This window comes from Contarinia nasturtii, unplaced genomic scaffold, assembly GCF_009176525.2.
Source record: "Contarinia nasturtii isolate CC-2019 unplaced genomic scaffold, AAFC_CNas_1.1 Cnas_scaffold_1037, whole genome shotgun sequence".
NCBI classification, from domain to species: domain Eukaryota; kingdom Metazoa; phylum Arthropoda; class Insecta; order Diptera; family Cecidomyiidae; genus Contarinia; species Contarinia nasturtii.
Genome location: NW_022198383.1, coordinates 2,842,937 through 2,862,071, shown reverse-complemented (window position 1 = coordinate 2,862,071; position 19,135 = coordinate 2,842,937). Strand labels below are relative to the sequence as shown.

The window sequence follows — 19,135 nt, the reverse complement described above, 5'->3', positions numbered from 1 at the left end:
GGAAAGAATACATGACTTCAGATGTAGTTTATTTAATATTTGGCTGGAATCTCCCTAAAAAAGATTATGTCCCTGATGAATTTACTTTTTATTTTAACAAAAATCCAGTTCCAAATTTAAAACGTTTTTTTGAAAAGTGACATTTTTCAGCTCCTCCTTCAATATGTTCAATCTTCTTTCTCTTTCGGAGCGTAACTCTTCTACTTTTCGATCGTATTCTTCGTGTATCCGTATCATCGATAAATGGATTAATTCAGTTTTTCTCATTTCGTCCTAAAGTCGTTAATGATTATAATAATTCTACATTATGTGGATGCGTTAGAAAGCGAGATTCAAACCTACATTTTTCATATATGATGAATTCAAATCCGGGATATTTGTGGACTGTCCCGTTTCATCAGAAGTGTTTTTAACGACTTCTTCAGATGCCACACCAAAATTCTCCTTTTCAAATGATGATTGCGGTAAATCAACTTGGATACAATTACTCGAATTTGTCGCCACCGAACTGGATGCGGTTGAGACGGTTGAGACAGCTGAGTTAGATTTGGGCTAAAATCAATCAATTTTCTTAATAAAAATAATCACATATTTGACAAAAAATTAAAACATAAACATACTTGTTTCGTATTTGAAGAGCAAGAAGTGCTAGACACTTTTGGTGTTTGTGTGTATCGACAAACTATATATGTTCTTGACATGATATCTAAATATTTTTCCACGTCAAGTCAAAAATTATTAAATTATTTCTTTCGCCTAATTTGCGACAAATCCTTCAACAAACTCGAAATGTAATGTGTACTTAATATCATTGTTCAATTGAAAAAATGAAATTTTAGCGTTTTTTCGGCAGAGAAAACTAGTAAAAATAGTTTATTTGACAACACTAAAATACTACTTGTTTGAAATACCAAAATATATTTTGTTGTATTCATAATTCCAAGCGTTTCATGTCAATAAATATGCTGTCAAAATGACTATTTTCGTTCGTATAAAAAATCAATGTTCGTATAGAACGAATACGAATACAACTTCGTTTATATATTCATTTGAATTGTTTAATTTTTTACCGTAAATCCCAGAATTATGAAACCCATACTGACGAGTTAGATTGTCATGACACTGGTGGTGGTTGTTTGAAAGTATGTCGGGTACATTAGGATGGACTTGGAGAAAATATTCTATAGAATATTATAATGTACATTGATGGTTTTACGCATTCTTTTTGTACGTACTTTCGCAAACCTACCAGATGATGTTGTTCAAACTACAAACACCAATGTCGTGGCGATCTAGAGTAGAAACTTTGTCAACAAAAAATGCGTGTTATTGTTGTTGTCGTTTCATTACTCTGGCAAATCCTCCAGGTACCTTTTAAAGGAATGAGAAATTTAAAAAAAAACGCTGACACTTATTGCTTTTATTTGTATCATCAGTTTATTCAACTCTTTGTAAAAATGTTTCCTTTTTCTTTTTGTAATTAAAATAAATATTACATTTTTTCACACACACCCATCAAGTACGAAGTGCATGTATAGATTACACACAACTCTTTTTTAGAAGCCTTGTGATTTTTCTGTTTCATTTTCATTCCCTCGATAAAATAAAACAAACGAATTTTTCGTGAAACCGAAAGTACAAAATGAGGTTAAATTAATCAACCTGTATGCACCGTTGGTCTCTCATTTCAAATAACTCTTAATTAATCTCCTTAATCGTCCTAAAAAGAAACTAAAACAAATTGCATTCTGTACAAAATGAAATGTTATAACATAAAATCGCTTAACAGCCAATAATTCAGATGGAAAAAATAAAACAATAACTTTTCAAGTGAACCAAATTTCTAAACGAAAGATTGAACATACAATCGGGCCTAAACAAATCACTGCATTTAGAGACTAATGATTTTGTAATATAAATAATAAAAATCTAGATGAATGTTTCTCGCAAAGTATTCGGGACTGTTTCCTTTTTTTGCCAAACCAAAATCAAAATCACAACTAAAACATCAACTTTGTTTATATCTTTTGCTACTGGGGTGATGATGTGCTATTTTCCTAGACATTTAGCGTCAGATTCTATTTGAGGTTATTACGAAAAAGGTGATCGATGATCTAAATAAAATAACATTCACATTTATCTCAAGATGGGTCTTAATTTTTTTTTAAATGATCAATTGCTATCGAAGTAAATGATATACGACATAAACATGTGTATGGTAAGATTGGGAACTTGGTCAATTTTTTTATTTTTTCATGTTTGTTTCTGTTTGGTTCCTTGTGTTTATCGCCTCGAGTTTTTTTTATATAAAATTCCATATTTCAATTCAATTATTGGACTAAATATCCAACTGTTTAGATCACACAAAGTCTACCATATACAATTCACAATGGCTTAAATGTTATATTAATTTATATTCAAATGGAAAATTATTAATTAATATGGATGAAAGGAAGGTTTATCTCGCAAATATTATTGCGCGTGTGAAATAAATTATGTGGGATTTTCTTCAAATCATGTTCATCTGTGAATAAAACGTAGTCAAGAGGAAGCTGCTGTGCAAATGTCTTCACGAAATGCTGCAACTGTTCCTTGTACTACTTGGTAATGTGTTTGTAAGTACGCCGGATTTGCATCTGCCATTCTTTTTTGTGTTGTTCATGATGTTTATGCATTGGGATGATGTAAGCGCATATGATTTTAGATTGGATTTTACTGACGGTGGCAATGGCAGCTGATCGATTGCATACACTGAAGTTCGACGAACGATCGCTCGACAGCATAACTCTTGCAGTGAAAGAACTGTAAATAAAGAGATTTATTTATTACAATTAAGTGTCTTCATTAGATGCAGAAAATGCAGAAAATGTTTGATTGCTTTTTTTTAATTACCTTTATTCGATCGCCATATGCGTTCCATTCCATTTCGATGTAATGCCATTCGGGCAAGTTCACAAAATGATTCTCTAATATTGAAGTCACATAACGGTGATATTTCAAAACATGCCATTTTATTCCGTGATGCATATAGTTCAGCTTGTTTGGCCGCCACTTGGCGCTTGAAAGCTAAATGCAATCGGTTTCCAACCAAAACCTTCGGCACTCCAGGCGCGTGCTTCAAATATAAAATATTCGATTAAAATCAATGCAAATTAAAACAATTAGTATTGTGCGATGATTTCGAAAGATGAGCAGAATGTACCCAGTTTTCACTTAAAATGTTGAAATTTAACTGTTTTCTAACGTAAATTGATTCTTTTCGGATGCCAATAATAAATGCCCTTCCCTTCCCTTCGCACACTACATGTCGTGCTAAAATTTGATCGAAAACACTAACCTCTTCAACTTCTTTTAGCCATCGATCGATGCCATCGAAACTCCATTTATTTGTTATGTCATAGACCAGTATGACACCTTGTGCACCACGCGAATATGATCGAATTATTGTACAAAATCTTCCTTGACCTAAACAAACACAAAACCATGACATGGGTTTCTTTTTTTTAAGAATAAGTTCAAGAGTAATTTTTTTTACCTGACGTATCCCAGATGCACAGTCGCACTCTTTTACCATCCAGCAGAATTGTTGTGATTTTGTATGCTGAAATGAATATCGAAAATAAAGTTAAATCCCCAGACAAACAAACCATTTTTGGATGTACTTAAAATATGCACGCTTTTTGTTCACACTTTAAAAGTATAAGTTAATTCAGCGCTTAACATTTCAAAATCGAATTAATCTTTTTGTGATGTGATCATTACTCACAATTTCCACTGCGACTACAAAATGGGCTCTCTGATGAAGCGTCTTCCAGTCCGGCCATAATTTCATGTTTACCAACATCACTGTCGCCCACCAACAACACTTTCAACAAATAATCATAATCCTTCGGCATGTTTGCGGATCGCGTTTCGTTTCATCCGAAAAAGAAATTGATTTTCACCTCCAATGCGGTTTCTGAAAGTGAAAGAAGAAATAATTAATTTTTTGCGGTCAATTCAATGAATTACAAAGTAGTTTGTACACAATTGAATTATGCACAAAAGAAAGTAAGAGTCTTTTGTTGTGTTTATGTGTAGGCAAATGTTCCGCCACTTGATGTATAAAGGTTACATCATTCACAGTTTGATGTAGATTAATCACAAACTTGAGTGCATAATATCTAACACCAATTTGTATCTTGAATCACTCTAATTCAGCGCAATTTTCACACTGTTGTTCATGTAAGTGCGCTGTCGTGCTGGGTTTTGATTCATAAGACCACATGCGAAGTTAAAGTTTCGATTATGAGATAAACTTTTTTTTTTTTCATAACAATGATAAATAAGACGTTGAATGTGTAGAGAAAAAAACCCTTCAGTTCACAATTTGTTTCGGGTAATTGGATGTGATTATGAATGATGAATTCGGCAGAAATTAAAAATAGAAAAAATACGCACAGGACAAATCAAAATTGTGCGCCGAATCATTCATCGAAATCGGTTGATATCATCATTCTCTCTCTCAGTTCATTCCGCTTGATGATATTTGTTCGATTTCTCTCGTTTGTTGTTTTTTTTTTGCATTCGCTCTTTCTTTGTGCGGTTCATACATTGTATACATTGGTTTTACTTTCAATTGCGAGGTCAAATCGGTTGATTCGGCATGAAAAGAAAAGCAAAACAAGCGAAAAAAACGCAATTAAAATCGATGAGATCGATTGAGGTTGAAGTAGTAAAATGATTGCAACACCCAAGCATACACAATAGCTGAGTGCGCAACTTCAGACAGTTTTATCGCCGCACCAAAGATTCATAGTCAATTTAGTTGTCTTCAGCGTTTTTTTTTTGCATGTGTGCACATTCGACACCACTCAATCTGTGGTTGATTTGCATCGAGTGAAAGAGCGCACAAAAATGAAACTTCAATTACGTTGACTTTTAGAGAGTCACCGAAAAAACTAAGCTCTTCTGTTTTTTCTCGGTTGACGAAAACAATCTTAAGCAATTTTAAAGTGAAAATCCGAAATTGTTGTGGATTTTGTCCAAAAACTTGAAACAGAGAGAAAGAGTGTCACAAGTAAGCGCATTAGACTTTTCGCGATGCTCCAATGATGGCGCAATTTTTGTAGCGCACCAATTTATGTTGCTTACTTTTTTCTTTTTCATCATTCTCGGTGCTCATTACGGTTGGTAAACCATTCGGTTCATTTGGTTGTGTCGTGAAAATATGCTTGAAAAAATATAGAAGCAATTATGTGCGAAGAAGACATCGGTCAAGAAGAAAGTTGGCAGTTCGAACGGGGAAATCATGGTGAATAAACTAACCAAACTGACTTTGAATAAATATTACACTAATGATTGTTATGCCAACTCAATGTAATTAATGCGTTTCTCATCTAGAAAATTGTCGGAATAAACACGTCGACAGCTGTCGTTCGTGTATAACAAGAGAAACGAAAAAAAGAGTCAATAAGCGACGATCGGTTATCTAATCGATGTGTATTAAAAATAAATTGGTAAAGGCGATAATAAAAGTGACCAAGCCAAATGTAGACACAATGAAAATATTTCATGCACATTATGAGTAGCCATAAAGCGAATGACTCAACACTCGATACGGCATTAACGGTCGGACGAAAGACCGACAAAATAAAATCGACTGTGATTTGTGGAATTTCTCTGCTCTGGGATTGAATAAAAATGAAAAAAAAAGAATTAATTTGTGCCGTCCACTAAAAGCACATTTGCATTTAAAGTTGTTGAGACGATCAACCAACTTCGAATCCAACTAACAATCACCGGAAGTCTGACTATTTTAATACAAAAATTTATTGAATGTTTGCAAATGTATACCAAAAATAAATATAAACATGAACACAGATGGAATAATGTTGTGAGAAATGGCGCATTAATGATGTGATGATAATTGAAAAAAAGTAGACAAGAGAGAAGAGAGAATGTGGAAAATAGAGAAATAAAAGAGAGACACACAGAGAGAGAAAAGAGTCGAAAAAGTGGAAAAAAGAATTGTGCGTATAATAATGGCTTTTAATTTTGCGAATCACCGAGGTATTCGGTTAATGTACCCATTCAACACATAAATTCCGATTGAAATCAGTCCATTTTCAAAATTAATATCGTACTCTATTTTACGTTGGTCATTTATTACTGAGCCGCAATTGCTTCTGCGGGCATAAATCGAAATCGATTTTTCGACATTTTTTCATTAAATATCGCCAAATTGGAAAATCGAATCATGGAAACTATCACGCTTTTCGCCCCATTTATTCTAGCGAGTTAATCGCGTAATGACGATGCGAAATCCATTTTACACTGATTCGATTGTAATGAGATTGCGGTTACATTGTACTTCATTTGGTTCATTGACTACAAGCATTTATCCCACGGTATGTGCTTATTATACACGTCCAGTGATTATTAGGTAACATTAAACTCATTAGAAATGAAAAATTAAGGGAAATATTTATGCGGCCGACTGCATTTTCACTTCATTTTCCAATGCAGAAATCATTTATTTGTTTGGCTTCGCAAGAGCACCAACAGCAAAGCTAGTGTTCATAATCAATTTTATTGAAGAGTGCAAAGCGGTGCAAAGTGAAGATTTCGAAAAGGAAATTGTAACCAAACACTCTGGCATTTGTTTGTTTGCTCGCGCACATACAACAGAGAAAATCACATTAATATTTGCTTTTATTTATTTTATTTTTTTTTTCTTCGCTACAGCCTTTCCTCATCTATGCCGTGTGCTCCGATGCAGATCATTACTCTTTGTCAATGTATTCTTGTTTTGCCATCGATTTCAATAGAAAACAAAAGAAACAACATAAACGAATTCGAAATATTTATGGCTATAGAGTGAAAAAAACTCCACGAAATCTCACGATGAATGACCATACGCTGATATATGGTGGTAACCAGATGCTAATTTAAATACGAGCTTGAAAAGGCATCTGTCTTAGTTGGTCTGACTTCAAACAAAATATCAATTCTTGCCACATAGCGCATATTAAATCTCGATAATTATGAACTGTCTATATGGAAATTGTGTTTGGAATGGGGGGGCCTCAAAAAGCTCAACCATATTTATGATAGAGAAGACAGACACAGAAACAACCACAACACCGTTTATCATGTTGCAGCTTGAAATCGGTCAACATTCATTTGCACGCAAGAACAAAATTATGCATGAATGGAACATGGCCATTCGCGTGTGTTAGCATTTCATAATTATTTACATGGACTTTATAATTATGTTTGAACACACAAAGAGAGAGAGAGAGAGAGAGAGAGAGAGAGAGAGAGAGCAAGAAAAGTATCACCTGCATTTTTGGATATACAGCAACAATATAAAAAAATGAGCAATAAAATGTGCGGTCAAGCAGGCAAAAAATATTCAGGTGTCAGAAGCGATGTTCGAATAGATGTTTGAATTTGAAAACGAGCGAAAGCAACAATATAAAGCCACCAGAGATAGAGAGAGCATCAAGTAAACCAACCAGTGAATTACCTTGTGAAGGCCATGCGCGCACGTTTTCTGAATTCCATTCAAATATGTGAACGAGTGTGGCTTAAATACATGTTGCGCGCACGCGCATAACACAACACAGTTCGCGTACATTCAATTTGAAAAGAAACAAAATAAAAAAACCAACCAAACCACCGCCAACAACAACAACATCAGCATCAAAAAAACAAAGAACATCTTGAATACCACAATCTGCTCCGCTTGTTTTCTCGTTTCCATACGGTTTTATAATGTTACATTCATGCAATGACCATTTGCCACGAAAAAGAAAAATGGAAGAGAAAGAGATGCGAACGACGATGATGACGATGTGCAAAGAGGAGAAGAACGCGCGATTCGATACACATCTGCCTCTCAAATCGGAATCTCGCTTGCACACGAGTGTTCAAACGTGTTCTTTGAATGTGATTGTGTATGAGTTGTTGTTGTCGTCGTTGTTGTCTTTTGCACAATTTTTCAAAATGAAAAATAAAAAAGAAATACATATCTTCCAACGCTTTTTCTTCTCCTCTATTTAATGATTGTAATCAAAAGAAATAACAAAGCAACATGACTATGATGATGACGACGATGATGTTGAATGATTATGCTCTCTTCTTTGCTGTTTTTTTTTTAGCTTTTTTCGCTTTGTCAGTTACTACACATTCACAGCATGTAGCATCACTTTCAAGAATATACACGGTGAATAAAAAAAATTCCAAGCGATATGAATCGTATAAGAAATGCAACCATTCGACAATTGTCGAATAGCTAACACACACACACCGGAGACAGAGTATTTCATTCGTTGATGAAAGAGAATGAGATGGATGCACTACGAAATTTCCGACGAAGACACACAAAAGTATGTTCGAAAAACAAAAGCTCCACAACAATATAATAAATAGTAATAAAAATGTATATACAGAAATAATAAATTGCCGCTTTTCACATGTGCGAATGCATCTATCGCAATGTTATACTGGCGTTGAGTGGCCACAACGCACACACTTGGGCTCGGCGGCGACGGCGAGAATGGAATTGCAAATGTAAATATTTTCATGGCGCGCAATGCATTGCCTTCTTTTTTGTTCTTCTCTTATTTCTGAAATTCTCTGTGTGCACACAGGCAGAGAAACAAAAAAAAGAAGCAAGAGCGGGAGGTAGAGAAAAAAAACATGACGTCAGACAAGTCGAGTGCTTGGGCGCGCAATTGTATAGAATGTATGTTTTTTTTTCCTGTTGCTATATTCTATCTGTTTTCTGTGGCTTTCATGTCAGAACATGTCGACTGACTTTTAGTGCATTCACCTGGTTTCTTCTCACGCCTCGCCATTTATATATCGCAAACGACGGATTTTTGCATTTTTTTCGTAAACAAAAAAATGTTACTTTATTCTCAATCTTTGTCTGTCTTTGTACATTCGGTCTTTTGATTTTTAATCGCGAGAACGCGATAAAACAGCCGCCAAAGTGCAGCGCAATAAACAGCCTCATGCAATTAAAATCTCGCGCCGCTTCTAATTTGAGTCAATATTTCAGTGTTCACTGATTTTTTTTTTCGTTTCTATTTCTCTTACTGTATTTTTTGTGAGTGCTGAGAAGACAATCGTAGCCGACGGTTAGCGAGAAATGAATGTAGCACAATGCAAGCACAACACATTTGAAGTTTACTTCAATTTTGAAAAGAAAATATGAGATTCAAATGCGCTTCTTGTTTATGTAATCATTTCGTTGACATAAAAATGTATGAGAAATTCATTTGAAATGAACGACAAAAAGCGAGCGAATAAAATGGAGCCAACAAATTGACACAATTGATACAACACTCTAAAATGTAATTAATGGCGAGTGTGCGAAGACAAAAAGTGGATTTTTGCCATATTTGTCTCGTGCGCACACACACACACAAACACTCGAGAGCATTTTATTGAATCCATGAGCCGTTACTTAACTAGAAGAACTATATTTATATCTATTTCAATTAAATCGAGGTGAATTTGCTTTCAAATCCACTTTGGAAATGAGATTCATCGTGGGTAGTGCGACTGCAATTACTTTCTGTGCATTTTGCAAATATATATGGCCTATAAGCTACGCAGATAGAAACATAATAAACACAGAAGATGCAGAAAAATCACAATCAAATGGAGCGAGAGATTGCGCGCAAGTGATTCACACGCTTTTTTTTACTGCTCTGGCCTAAACCGTTTCAGTGCACTTAACGGCATTAATGATGCCAAGCACTTTTATTCCAATCAAAGCTCATTTAGAGACGCAATGCACGTATACGTACGTATCTAAACATCTCTTACATGGTTTTGTCGAAAGATTGCAAAAGATATTCAAAATAAAATAAAAAACGAAAAAGAATAAAAGACAACAACGCCTAGATAAAATGATGGCAACAATTACCTTTTGTGTAACTTGAAGTCTCTCGAAAACGGCTACAACAAATTGTTTTGCTTCTGCTTTGGTATCTCGTGAAAAACTGAACACACACACATACGGTAAAGTAAACACAAAAATCTGCGTGCGGACGTGATGGTGGTCGATGTTTTGAAGGAAAATAAAAACAAATTCACAATATAAATTCTTGATCGGATAGATGTTGCTTGCTATTTCTGTCTTTTATCCACTAATATTTACCGACTGTTATTTCTACTGATATTTTTTTTATCACACAAACACACATACACGTTCACATTAATTATGAGAGAAATACTTTAGCTCTCGTAATTTTGTTGTTGTTTTCTGTTGTTCGGTTTTTGTTTGACGATATTTTGTGCAAATATTTTTAGAATAAAGTGAATAAACAAATCGCAAGCAAAGTGTTTGATTTGTAAATGCGTAGGAATTTGCTTGTAAATTATCTGACGGCCTCTTTCGATTATTGCTGCTATTGAGCACCGTACCTTTTTTATTGTTGCTGTTGTTGTTAATTCACCAAAATGTTATGCACTATTTTTGAATTATTTTATGAGATATGCTGACACACAAACCAAAACTGATTCATGGTTGTGAAAATGACGAATGGCCAAAGTTGATTGCAATGAATGTATATAATACTGATTCAGATCAAAGCCCAACCAAAGAAGAAGAAGAAGAAGAAGAAGAAAAAAGAAACAGCTGTGTACGTTGGTATGACAATAGTCTTACATGGAAAATTATTTTTCCGGTGATATGGTTGGCTTTCTTTTTCGCACTTCCCTCCTCGTTACACGCGTCGTTTTGCACACTGAATTATTGTCTCGTTTTGTTTGATCAAAACTATCGCTTTCACTGGTACAGTTTTAATTGTATGGTTTTATGCGCTTTGTTTTCTATTGGATCACGTTGTTTTATCCATCTCTCTCTATCTCCCGTTGTTTTTTTTTATCAACGTGATTTTCAGAGAGGTTTTTTTGTTTTCTAAATGTATTATTGTTATGATGGAACAATTACGTTTTCGAAATTGCGCACTCAATTTAAACGCTCAACAATTTTAAATGGTTTATTGTTTTTGGTACCGACACGTCTATGGAAATGGAAAACGTTGACAACAGTTATCTTTCTCGTGATCTCTTCCTCTCTCGCTCTCTTTCTTTTCATTCGTTGAATAACATGAATTCCATTTGTTTTGAATATGTATGAAGATTAATCGAGTCAATGTGACAATGCTGTCATTTCAATTCCACAAAATCACTTATTGCATTACAGAATTCCGCTACTATTTGTACTGTATAATGGGTTTATGCACACTTTTCACATTTTACAATTCAGCAAATCGACCGAGCCATTCATTCTGAATTTAGAGAATATATTAAATATGCAAATGTTTAACGTTGTTCACACAAACTTGATTCGGCATCATGAGAGACCATCAAAAATAGCTCACGTCAAATACGGATAGTCAACATGCCAACAGAACGACCGAAAATCGCACATATATATAATACACGTACACACACAGCACACAACTCAAAAATTCAATCAATGAAACAAAAACGATAATAGTCGTGTTTGCATTTCAATCACCTTTTTGAACTATCGACGAATTGCCATTAACTTAGCTCAATGTTTCGTAAATGGCAAATGAAAACACTATCCAATACAGAGTACATCAATCAAGAATCAATTTAATGTTGTTATGTGTGATCTATTTTATATTATGTCTGTATGTTTTCAAATTTCACGGAACATTTTATGTTATTCTTTTTTATTCTCTGTTCGTTTATTTGTCTATTTCACAAATTGAATAGCATTTAGCACAGAAAAAACAATCACGATTTCACGTGTCCACAATAAAAAAAAAAATATATGCCCAAACAATTGAAAATCGTTTTGCAGCAAAATTAAAATTGCAACACTTAATGCGTTTTTTTTTTCTCTGCAACTGCGATTAAGAGCGTTGTATTCACGTAGACCCCAAAAAAAATTTTGCGAAGAGACGTTGAGAAGAAAAAAATATGGAAACCGCACCGTTCGACATCAACTCACGATTGAATAATGCGAATTGTGAATATATATAACAAACTTTTCACAATAATATTTCCTTCGCTCACTCTACTCAATGACTTTCCGAGTCGTTCATTCGTTTCGTATTGCTTTTGTGTTGTGGATTTGTGTTTTGTCGTACGAATGACGATGATGTTGTGTGCACTTTATTATGGTTTGCGCTTGATGGGAGACATTTAGATTCACATACACATATTGAGACGCATTTACAGCACATGAAACAGAAACGAAAAGACATACGCATACACACAGAGACGTAGAGATCTAGAGATATCTATTCAATTGCCATGAAGTTGGTTTCGGTACATTTGAAACATTGTGAAACTATCGTATTTTGATTGTACAAGTCGTCGAATTTTGACAATTCACACAAATACACTCGCATAAAATGCGTTGAATTGTTTAGCTTTGCAACATAAAAAAAGCGATGTATTGAAATTTGGCGGTAAACATAAAGATACATTGATGCTTGTGTGAAACAACAGCATGCAGATGTGTATAGAACCGTCATAAGAGAGAAACGAAAGAGAGTATTAACTAAACTGTTTCTGTTGTGAAGTGTAAATGTCATTTTTGTTTTTTGCTCAATTTTTGCACAATTTCCCATCGAAATTACGACAAAATGTACACTTTTTATAGTTCACGGTAAAATATTTGGTCTAAACTATTGAACAAACGTTTATTTTAAATCGACAGTGACATTTTTTGTCGAATTATTGTTTGAAAAAAGAAAATATGCGACCCAATCACAGTAAAAAAGTGAAAGAAAACACAAGCATGTCTTTAATAAAGTCTATGTGTCCAGCTCAAATTAACAGACTTGTTCTGGGTGAGTAAATGTCCATTTTTTTTACCGAAAACAAATGCGTAAAAAAGATTTTTACAAAATCATAGCACACACAGAGATATACAAAGGTAGAGAGATCGACTGCATCGAATGCTTGAAAGCTTGATGCTTTGATTGAATGTTCTGATGCAAAATGGCATTTAAAATTCATATTGTTTTTTATATTTCAGGCTATTTGGGCAGTCAGGGTTTTACGAAGGCGGCCAAAGAACTTTGTAAATCAAGTCCTTATCTTACCATTGAGGACTATGCATATGTCAAAGACACACATGTGAAAATAATAAATCCTGACAAAACCAGATCGCTGTTAGACATCATCAGAGAATTCACTGAAATTCGAGAGATTGGTATGTATGCACAATTGAACAGTGACAAAAAAGTGAATTTAAAATGCATTATTTTATTGTTTGTAAATGTGAAGCGGATAAAACAAAGTAGGTGTCAAATTGTCAAATATTGGCGCCACAAATGAAGGCGTGATTTTTGATTGTTTTACGAGGGAAATTTCCATTGTGCAATGCTTGGAATTATTTGAATTTTTTTTTATTTACATTCATGTTTATCGCCAAACTTTATACATGAAATCACAAACGAAATATGATATGCTAAATTTAAAAGGAGAGAAAGAGTGCTGAGACAACAAAAATCGAATTTCGAAGAAGTTGATTGTGTCGATTCAATAAATGTGACGTATAAGATTCAGTCTATTTTCAGATGATTTAAATTTTGCATTTTAAATTCAAATGACTTTCAAATAGAAATGTCACTCAAATCAAATTTAATTTTTCTTTTTTTGCAGTGGATGAATTTTTCGAAGAAGAATGGAATCGATATGATCCAAATGACGTACCAATTGAATTACTTCGAGCGCGAACATTAAAGGACAAAGTTCTATATGCATGTCGAAAATTTGGTAGCCCCAGCACTAGCAGTGCACAGCCAAGTCAAAGAACGGTAAAGCGGAAACGATCAACTGAAATTGTGTATCAAAGTGAATATAGTACTGATTTGAGTGACAGTTCTGATTCGGTGAAAGCAACAGACGTCCAAGATTTGCCAGGTTATCGGCCGAAACGTCGAAAAGTTCAACTTAACCCAAATTTTTTACTCAACTATAAAAATGAACAGGATGTTATTTGTATAGATGAGAGTGATAACGATGATCAAAGAGAAATCACTTTGAAATCGGCCACCAATTCAGATCCAACCAGCAGCAGTGTTACGCAAATGACTCAATCAGAGGTAGTACAACAATTGTCCGATTCGATACTAAATAATCCGGATCGCATAGTCATGACCATCAATGAAGCCATTAAAAATAATGCGGCCGATTCGGAAATGAGAGCGGATAACGTTGTTGAGACAATTCGTAAAAATATCGATTTGGATGAGATGCTTAGAGATATATTGGATGTTGGCCCAATGCATTCGTCACCGGGTACATCAAAACCAACGTCGGATCTGGAATATGAACAAATCGAACCGCAAATCGATGGAAATCGCCAACTTAACACACCTGTACCCAAAGATGCGAACAGAAGTTTCCGATACGAATTACGGTCACAAAGAAAATCGAATACATCGGCAAACACACCTACTGAGTTAAAACAAACAACGGAAAACAGCAGGAAAATTGAGATTTTATCGGACAATTTGATAAATACACCAATTTCAACAGATACACTACAGAACTTGTGCAATGGATCATTTGCAATTTTACCAGATTCCGACGAAAAAACGGTATCGACCACATCGAACCAGCTCTATCAACAGCCATATTTGCTATCGATCAAAGGAGATAATGGTACCGTTGAGTATATGTTAGTTGGTTCACTTCCAATTCAATTTCCAGGCACCACATCAACGGCAACCATATCAACCGGCAATAATATCGCCGATCCAACACAATCCAGTCAATTTGATTCACAAATTATTGATCTTGACAGCGATGATACACCAAATTCAAATGAAATGCAATCGAATCAAGTGGATGAATACACCACGGTGAACGTGAACAACGAAAGGTATCGAGTGGTCGTCGTTGATAAAGCTCAAGTGGATAGAGAGGGCAATCCACCCATCGAAGTAAATCAGCAGCAAGACCCCAAACTGAATTCAGAAGCTGAACGAGTTGATGCTGATGCAGCAAAATCAACGGCAATGTCATTCATTTCGCTTACACAAGTCAACGATCCAAAAAATGTTACACCGAAGCAACTCATAAGACCAAACCCATCAAAAAGTTTGTCGACACCGCGCCATGTTCGTGTCTTAAATTTCAATACGCCAAATCGGCATTTGGCCGGAATACCTGAAAGTAAAAATGAGTTACTTGCAAATACATCAAAATATTTTTCGGAAACACCACACAATCGTTCGATAGTGTCGTCGTTGCCAAGTTCAGCGCCACCAAAAGTGAATTCGGTAACTCAAAGTGAGAAAAAATCGGGCGAAAGTGTAATCGATTTGGATGCTCCGGAACCATTTGTGCCTACCAACGAAGATACAGTCATATCAGCCGATGGTGAAACTCCAAAAGTGCGAAAAACAAATCGAAAAGGTTGCGTACGTACGCTATCGGCCCATAAAGAATTGAATCCAGCAGAGAATGAAAAACGTCTTAAGCGTGTGGCAAAAACAAAGAAAAAGATTTGTCCCGACGACGGTGATAGCAATGAAGACGATACGAATAAAAAAGAAACAACCAAAACTGAACCGATTTCCAAAGAAGACGCGGCTCTCCAATGGGAACAGATTAAATCAGCCCGAAATAATCCATTATTATTTGAACAAAATTTGCGTGAACAGAATAGTAAGAAGACGGCCACTGAATTGTCATCGGGCAAAAAGAAACGAACGCGAAGAAAACAAGTTAAGAGAAAAACAGTCACAAATACAAAACCAGCAGTAGCTAAAGCACTCAACGAAACAATCAATTCGGTTGATCTTTCGATGAATTCGTCAATTGATCCGGATAATTTAAATGCATCAATCAATTTGGAAGCACGAATGCTGGAGGAGATGTTGAAAAGCGCGAAAAAAGCGACGCCCGTTAAACAAGACATCGTTTTAAAATCAGCGAAGAAAAAGACACCGATCGGAAAGTTGCAAATAAAACTAATGCCATCGCCAAAGAACAAAGCACTGAAACGACTGAAATCGAAGAGAGATTTGGCAGCAACTCAAGTCACAAAGAAATCAAATGAAATCGAACCAGTCGCCGGTGGCAGTGAAATTGAAAAACCAGTCGCCAGTGGTAGTGGAATCGAAAAACCAGTCGAAAATCAAATTGAAGCCGAAAAATCGACTGAACCACAACCTGAAGTCATAATGGAACCTGAACCCATCAAACCAAATGAAAATACAACCGACGACTTGGAGGTGGCACAAAATCTAATCAGCATGAAAGAGGTGATTTTGAAACAGGAGAGCGAAAGAAAGAAATCACAAAACACAGAAATACAAAGTGATTCCATTTCAATGTCGCATACGGTTGAGGTGGTTAAGCCAAAGCCAAATGTTGAAACGACTCCACTGGACAGAATCGATCCGGAATTACTGAGATCTCTGAATCTAACGAACTCATCTTATTTGAATATATCATCATTGCTTGAAACACCGTTCAAAGAAGGCACACTTCTATTACCAAAGACACCAGGTTTCAATACGATTTTGCCGCAAATGGTCACACCGTAAGTATTCGAATTACAAACTTTTTTTTATCTCTCAAACCAATGAAATTGCTTACGTTAATTTTACCAAAATTATTTCATTATATAGAATGCTTCGGCCGAGTGCACATTTGTTGGACGATTCAATTTTTAAAACTGGACTGTTCCCAACTCCAAATTTCCCAATTACGCCGGGACTGTCAATATTCACGCCATTCAAAGATATTTTTTCGCCAAAAAGTGAAGAGATCGTTTATGGAGCGGCCAATCGTCCAACTGATTACTCGTCAAGTAGTTCATACTATAAACCAGATGAATCGGATGGAATTGATAGACAAATCCAAGCATCCGTTCATTCAAATCGAACCAATAGCGGTGTGTACAGTGCCGATGAAATAAATGATGACTCAAAAATCGATGATTCACAAAATACACTGAACAGTTCAACATCATCATCGTCGTCAAATTCATCTTCCGGCAGTGAATCTGATTCAGAAAGTGATTCTTCGTCTTCCTCTGACTCCGAAAGCTCTCAAATTATGAATAAATCCGAAAAAGAAACACAACCGACTGAAGAAACGAATGTGAAAGTTTCATCGCCCAAAGTGATCAATGAAGATTCAACGCAAATAATAAAATCACATTTGACAACCGCCAACGAAGTGAATATTGCTAAAAATATTCTGTTAAGCGTGCCTCAGGAACCGGTGAAAAATGAAGAAGCCGAACGAATTATTGTGCTCGAAGAAAAACGTCGCCGTACTCAAGAACTTCTCCGAGAAGCCGAAATGAAAAAGCACGAAAAGGGCAAACCAAAAAATGTCGAGCAATTCAAAAAGTATCGAGCAATTGCAGAAGCAAAACGCGACCAATTACGACCACCGACCAAGTCTACGGCATCGCCATCAAAACGAAAAACCACACAACCAAAAAAATTCCAACGAAATTCACAGCAAATTCAATCACAAGTTGTGATTAATCCATCGGTCGCTGAATCTGAAGCAAAAGTACAAACTGAACGACTTATAACTGAGGCAGCCAATGATAATGCTGTCATCGATGCATCTGATGTTACCACAACACAAAAACCGCAGGCAAATCCGATGGATGATGAGGAAAGTGTCGAGGCAATCACAAGTCATTTAAATAAGAGCAGCGAAATGACCGATATTGTGGTGCCGGTGAAGAATGCTGGTGATTCGAAGAAAATTTCGCCCGAAAGCTTAGTCGAAATGTTATCGGCAAAGCAAAAACGATTCGATGCCAATCGACCAAAAATGAAAACTGAAGTAATTGCCGCCTTACCAATGGGCCGGACAACACGATCTCGTGCAAAGATACGACCTGCACAAAATATTATTACAAAACCACCGCCAATACCTACATCGAGCACGGCCAATGTTGACACGAAACTGGCTGATTCGTCTAAAGAGAAATCAAAAGATGAAAAACCGATGGTGCCGGAAAAATCGGAAAATTCTGTTCCAAAAAGTACTGAATCATCGAAAGATGAAAAAGGTGTACCGTCAAAGGTGTCATCGTTAGATGAAATGCCAACTAAATACAAATTTGTGACACCGGCCAAAGAACGTCGATCACGCCAAATTCGTGATATATTTGGTGATTGTACCGACATTGAAACACCCATCAAATCACCATCGAAAACTGTAAATCAACCCAAAGAGAATAAACGTTCTTTAACGCCACCGCCACCGCCGCCGCAGCCAGCCGAAACAAAATCAGAAGTCGTCAGCGAAAGTACAAAATTCGAAGCTGACAGCAGCAATGTAAAGGATGAAGAAGATAATGACGAGAGTGAAGACGATGATTCAGGCGACGAAGATGGTTATGAATTGTGCCTTTCAATCGATGACAACGATAAGAAGCGTTTTATTTCAATTCGCGAAAATGCATCAATCAAACCCAAAGTAACGGAACAGTGCTTAAATATCCAAACAAAGAATGTTCATTTAGATGGCATGCGAATCAAATTGGCGGCCAGTGAGGAATTCGAATTGTATACGCAGAACATTGATAGTGTTGCATCTGAAATGAACAAAGAATCGGGACGTCGTAGCGCGAAACAAAGTCGATGTGAAACGGGCAATGAGACAATTTCCAGCTCCGAAGCCATTTATGGTAAACCATTGCACACATCAACGCCATCCCCATCTAAATCAGTAACAGCTAAATTCAACATCAAACACAAATCTACCGGACCAATGTAAATATTTCAATTCTCAAATGTTCTCAAATCGCAAAATTAGTCAGTGCTAATAATTTTGTATATTTTTTTTTCGTTCAAAGGAGTCCAAAATCATCCAAGAATCAAAGTAAGGACGATATTTTGAGTTTTATGATCGACGAGGTACTAGGTAAATTGCATCCCACCACAAAATAACTGTAATTGTTCGCAAGATGTGTCAGGATTAGGAACAAAATTACAATATTTAATATAATTAGGTCGTTTTTGATGAATTTAGACTGTAAAGTGTGAACATTTTTTTCATTTCAGTTTGACTTTCCAAACATTTAACATTTATTCCACGTATGCCATTTAAGTCTTACATATTTATTATTCATTTCATTAAGACTATTGTAGTTTAGAGACAT

At 35.7% G+C, this 19,135-nt stretch overlaps 3 protein-coding genes across 3 annotated transcripts; 1 reads left to right on the top strand and 2 right to left on the bottom strand.

The window, feature by feature from the left end:
• Positions 1–8: 8 nt before the first annotated feature.
• On the bottom strand, positions 9–912 carry LOC116344013. The gene is made up of 3 exons (XM_031772374.1): positions 621–912; positions 343–552; positions 9–273 (listed from the first exon to the last, which is right to left on the bottom strand). The coding sequence occupies exons 1-3, from the start codon at positions 699–701 to the stop codon at positions 94–96; spliced, it is 471 nt and encodes a 156-aa protein (XP_031628234.1). The 5' UTR covers positions 702–912; the 3' UTR covers positions 9–93.
• Positions 913–1,448: 536 nt separating this feature from the next.
• Positions 1,449–12,156, bottom strand: LOC116343909 (ras-related protein Rab-40C). The gene is made up of 7 exons (XM_031772225.1): positions 11,525–12,156; positions 9,923–10,036; positions 3,767–3,958; positions 3,536–3,601; positions 3,338–3,465; positions 2,893–3,115; positions 1,449–2,802 (listed from the first exon to the last, which is right to left on the bottom strand). The coding sequence occupies exons 3-7, from the start codon at positions 3,894–3,896 to the stop codon at positions 2,570–2,572; spliced, it is 780 nt and encodes a 259-aa protein (XP_031628085.1). The 5' UTR covers positions 3,897–3,958; positions 9,923–10,036; positions 11,525–12,156; the 3' UTR covers positions 1,449–2,569.
• Positions 12,157–12,527: 371 nt separating this feature from the next.
• LOC116344412 (serine-rich adhesin for platelets) lies at positions 12,528–19,134 on the top strand. The gene is made up of 5 exons (XM_031772934.1): positions 12,528–12,833; positions 13,022–13,198; positions 13,651–16,543; positions 16,632–18,746; positions 18,830–19,134. The coding sequence occupies exons 1-5, from the start codon at positions 12,740–12,742 to the stop codon at positions 18,921–18,923; spliced, it is 5,373 nt and encodes a 1,790-aa protein (XP_031628794.1). The 5' UTR covers positions 12,528–12,739; the 3' UTR covers positions 18,924–19,134.
• Position 19,135: the final 1 nt, after the last annotated feature.

Coding starts and splice junctions, on each gene's coding strand:
- LOC116344013 (XM_031772374.1), bottom strand. CDS start 701: ATGTCAAGAACATATATAGTTTGTCGATACACACAAACACCAAAAGTG. Junction 553..620: donor GCTCTTCAAATACGAAACAA/GTATGTTTATGT, acceptor GATTGATTTTAG/CCCAAATCTAACTCAGCTGT. Junction 274..342: donor ATTCATCATATATGAAAAAT/GTAGGTTTGAAT, acceptor TAACGACTTTAG/GACGAAATGAGAAAAACTGA.
- LOC116343909 (XM_031772225.1), bottom strand. CDS start 3,896: ATGCCGAAGGATTATGATTATTTGTTGAAAGTGTTGTTGGTGGGCGAC. Junction 3,116..3,337: donor GGCTAAAAGAAGTTGAAGAG/GTTAGTGTTTTC, acceptor TTATATTTGAAG/CACGCGCCTGGAGTGCCGAA. Junction 2,803..2,892: donor CATATGGCGATCGAATAAAG/GTAATTAAAAAA, acceptor CTTTATTTACAG/TTCTTTCACTGCAAGAGTTA.
- LOC116344412 (XM_031772934.1), top strand. CDS start 12,740: ATGCGACCCAATCACAGTAAAAAAGTGAAAGAAAACACAAGCATGTCT. Junction 13,199..13,650: donor CACTGAAATTCGAGAGATTG/GTATGTATGCAC, acceptor CTTTTTTTGCAG/TGGATGAATTTTTCGAAGAA. Junction 16,544..16,631: donor TTGCCGCAAATGGTCACACC/GTAAGTATTCGA, acceptor TTCATTATATAG/AATGCTTCGGCCGAGTGCAC.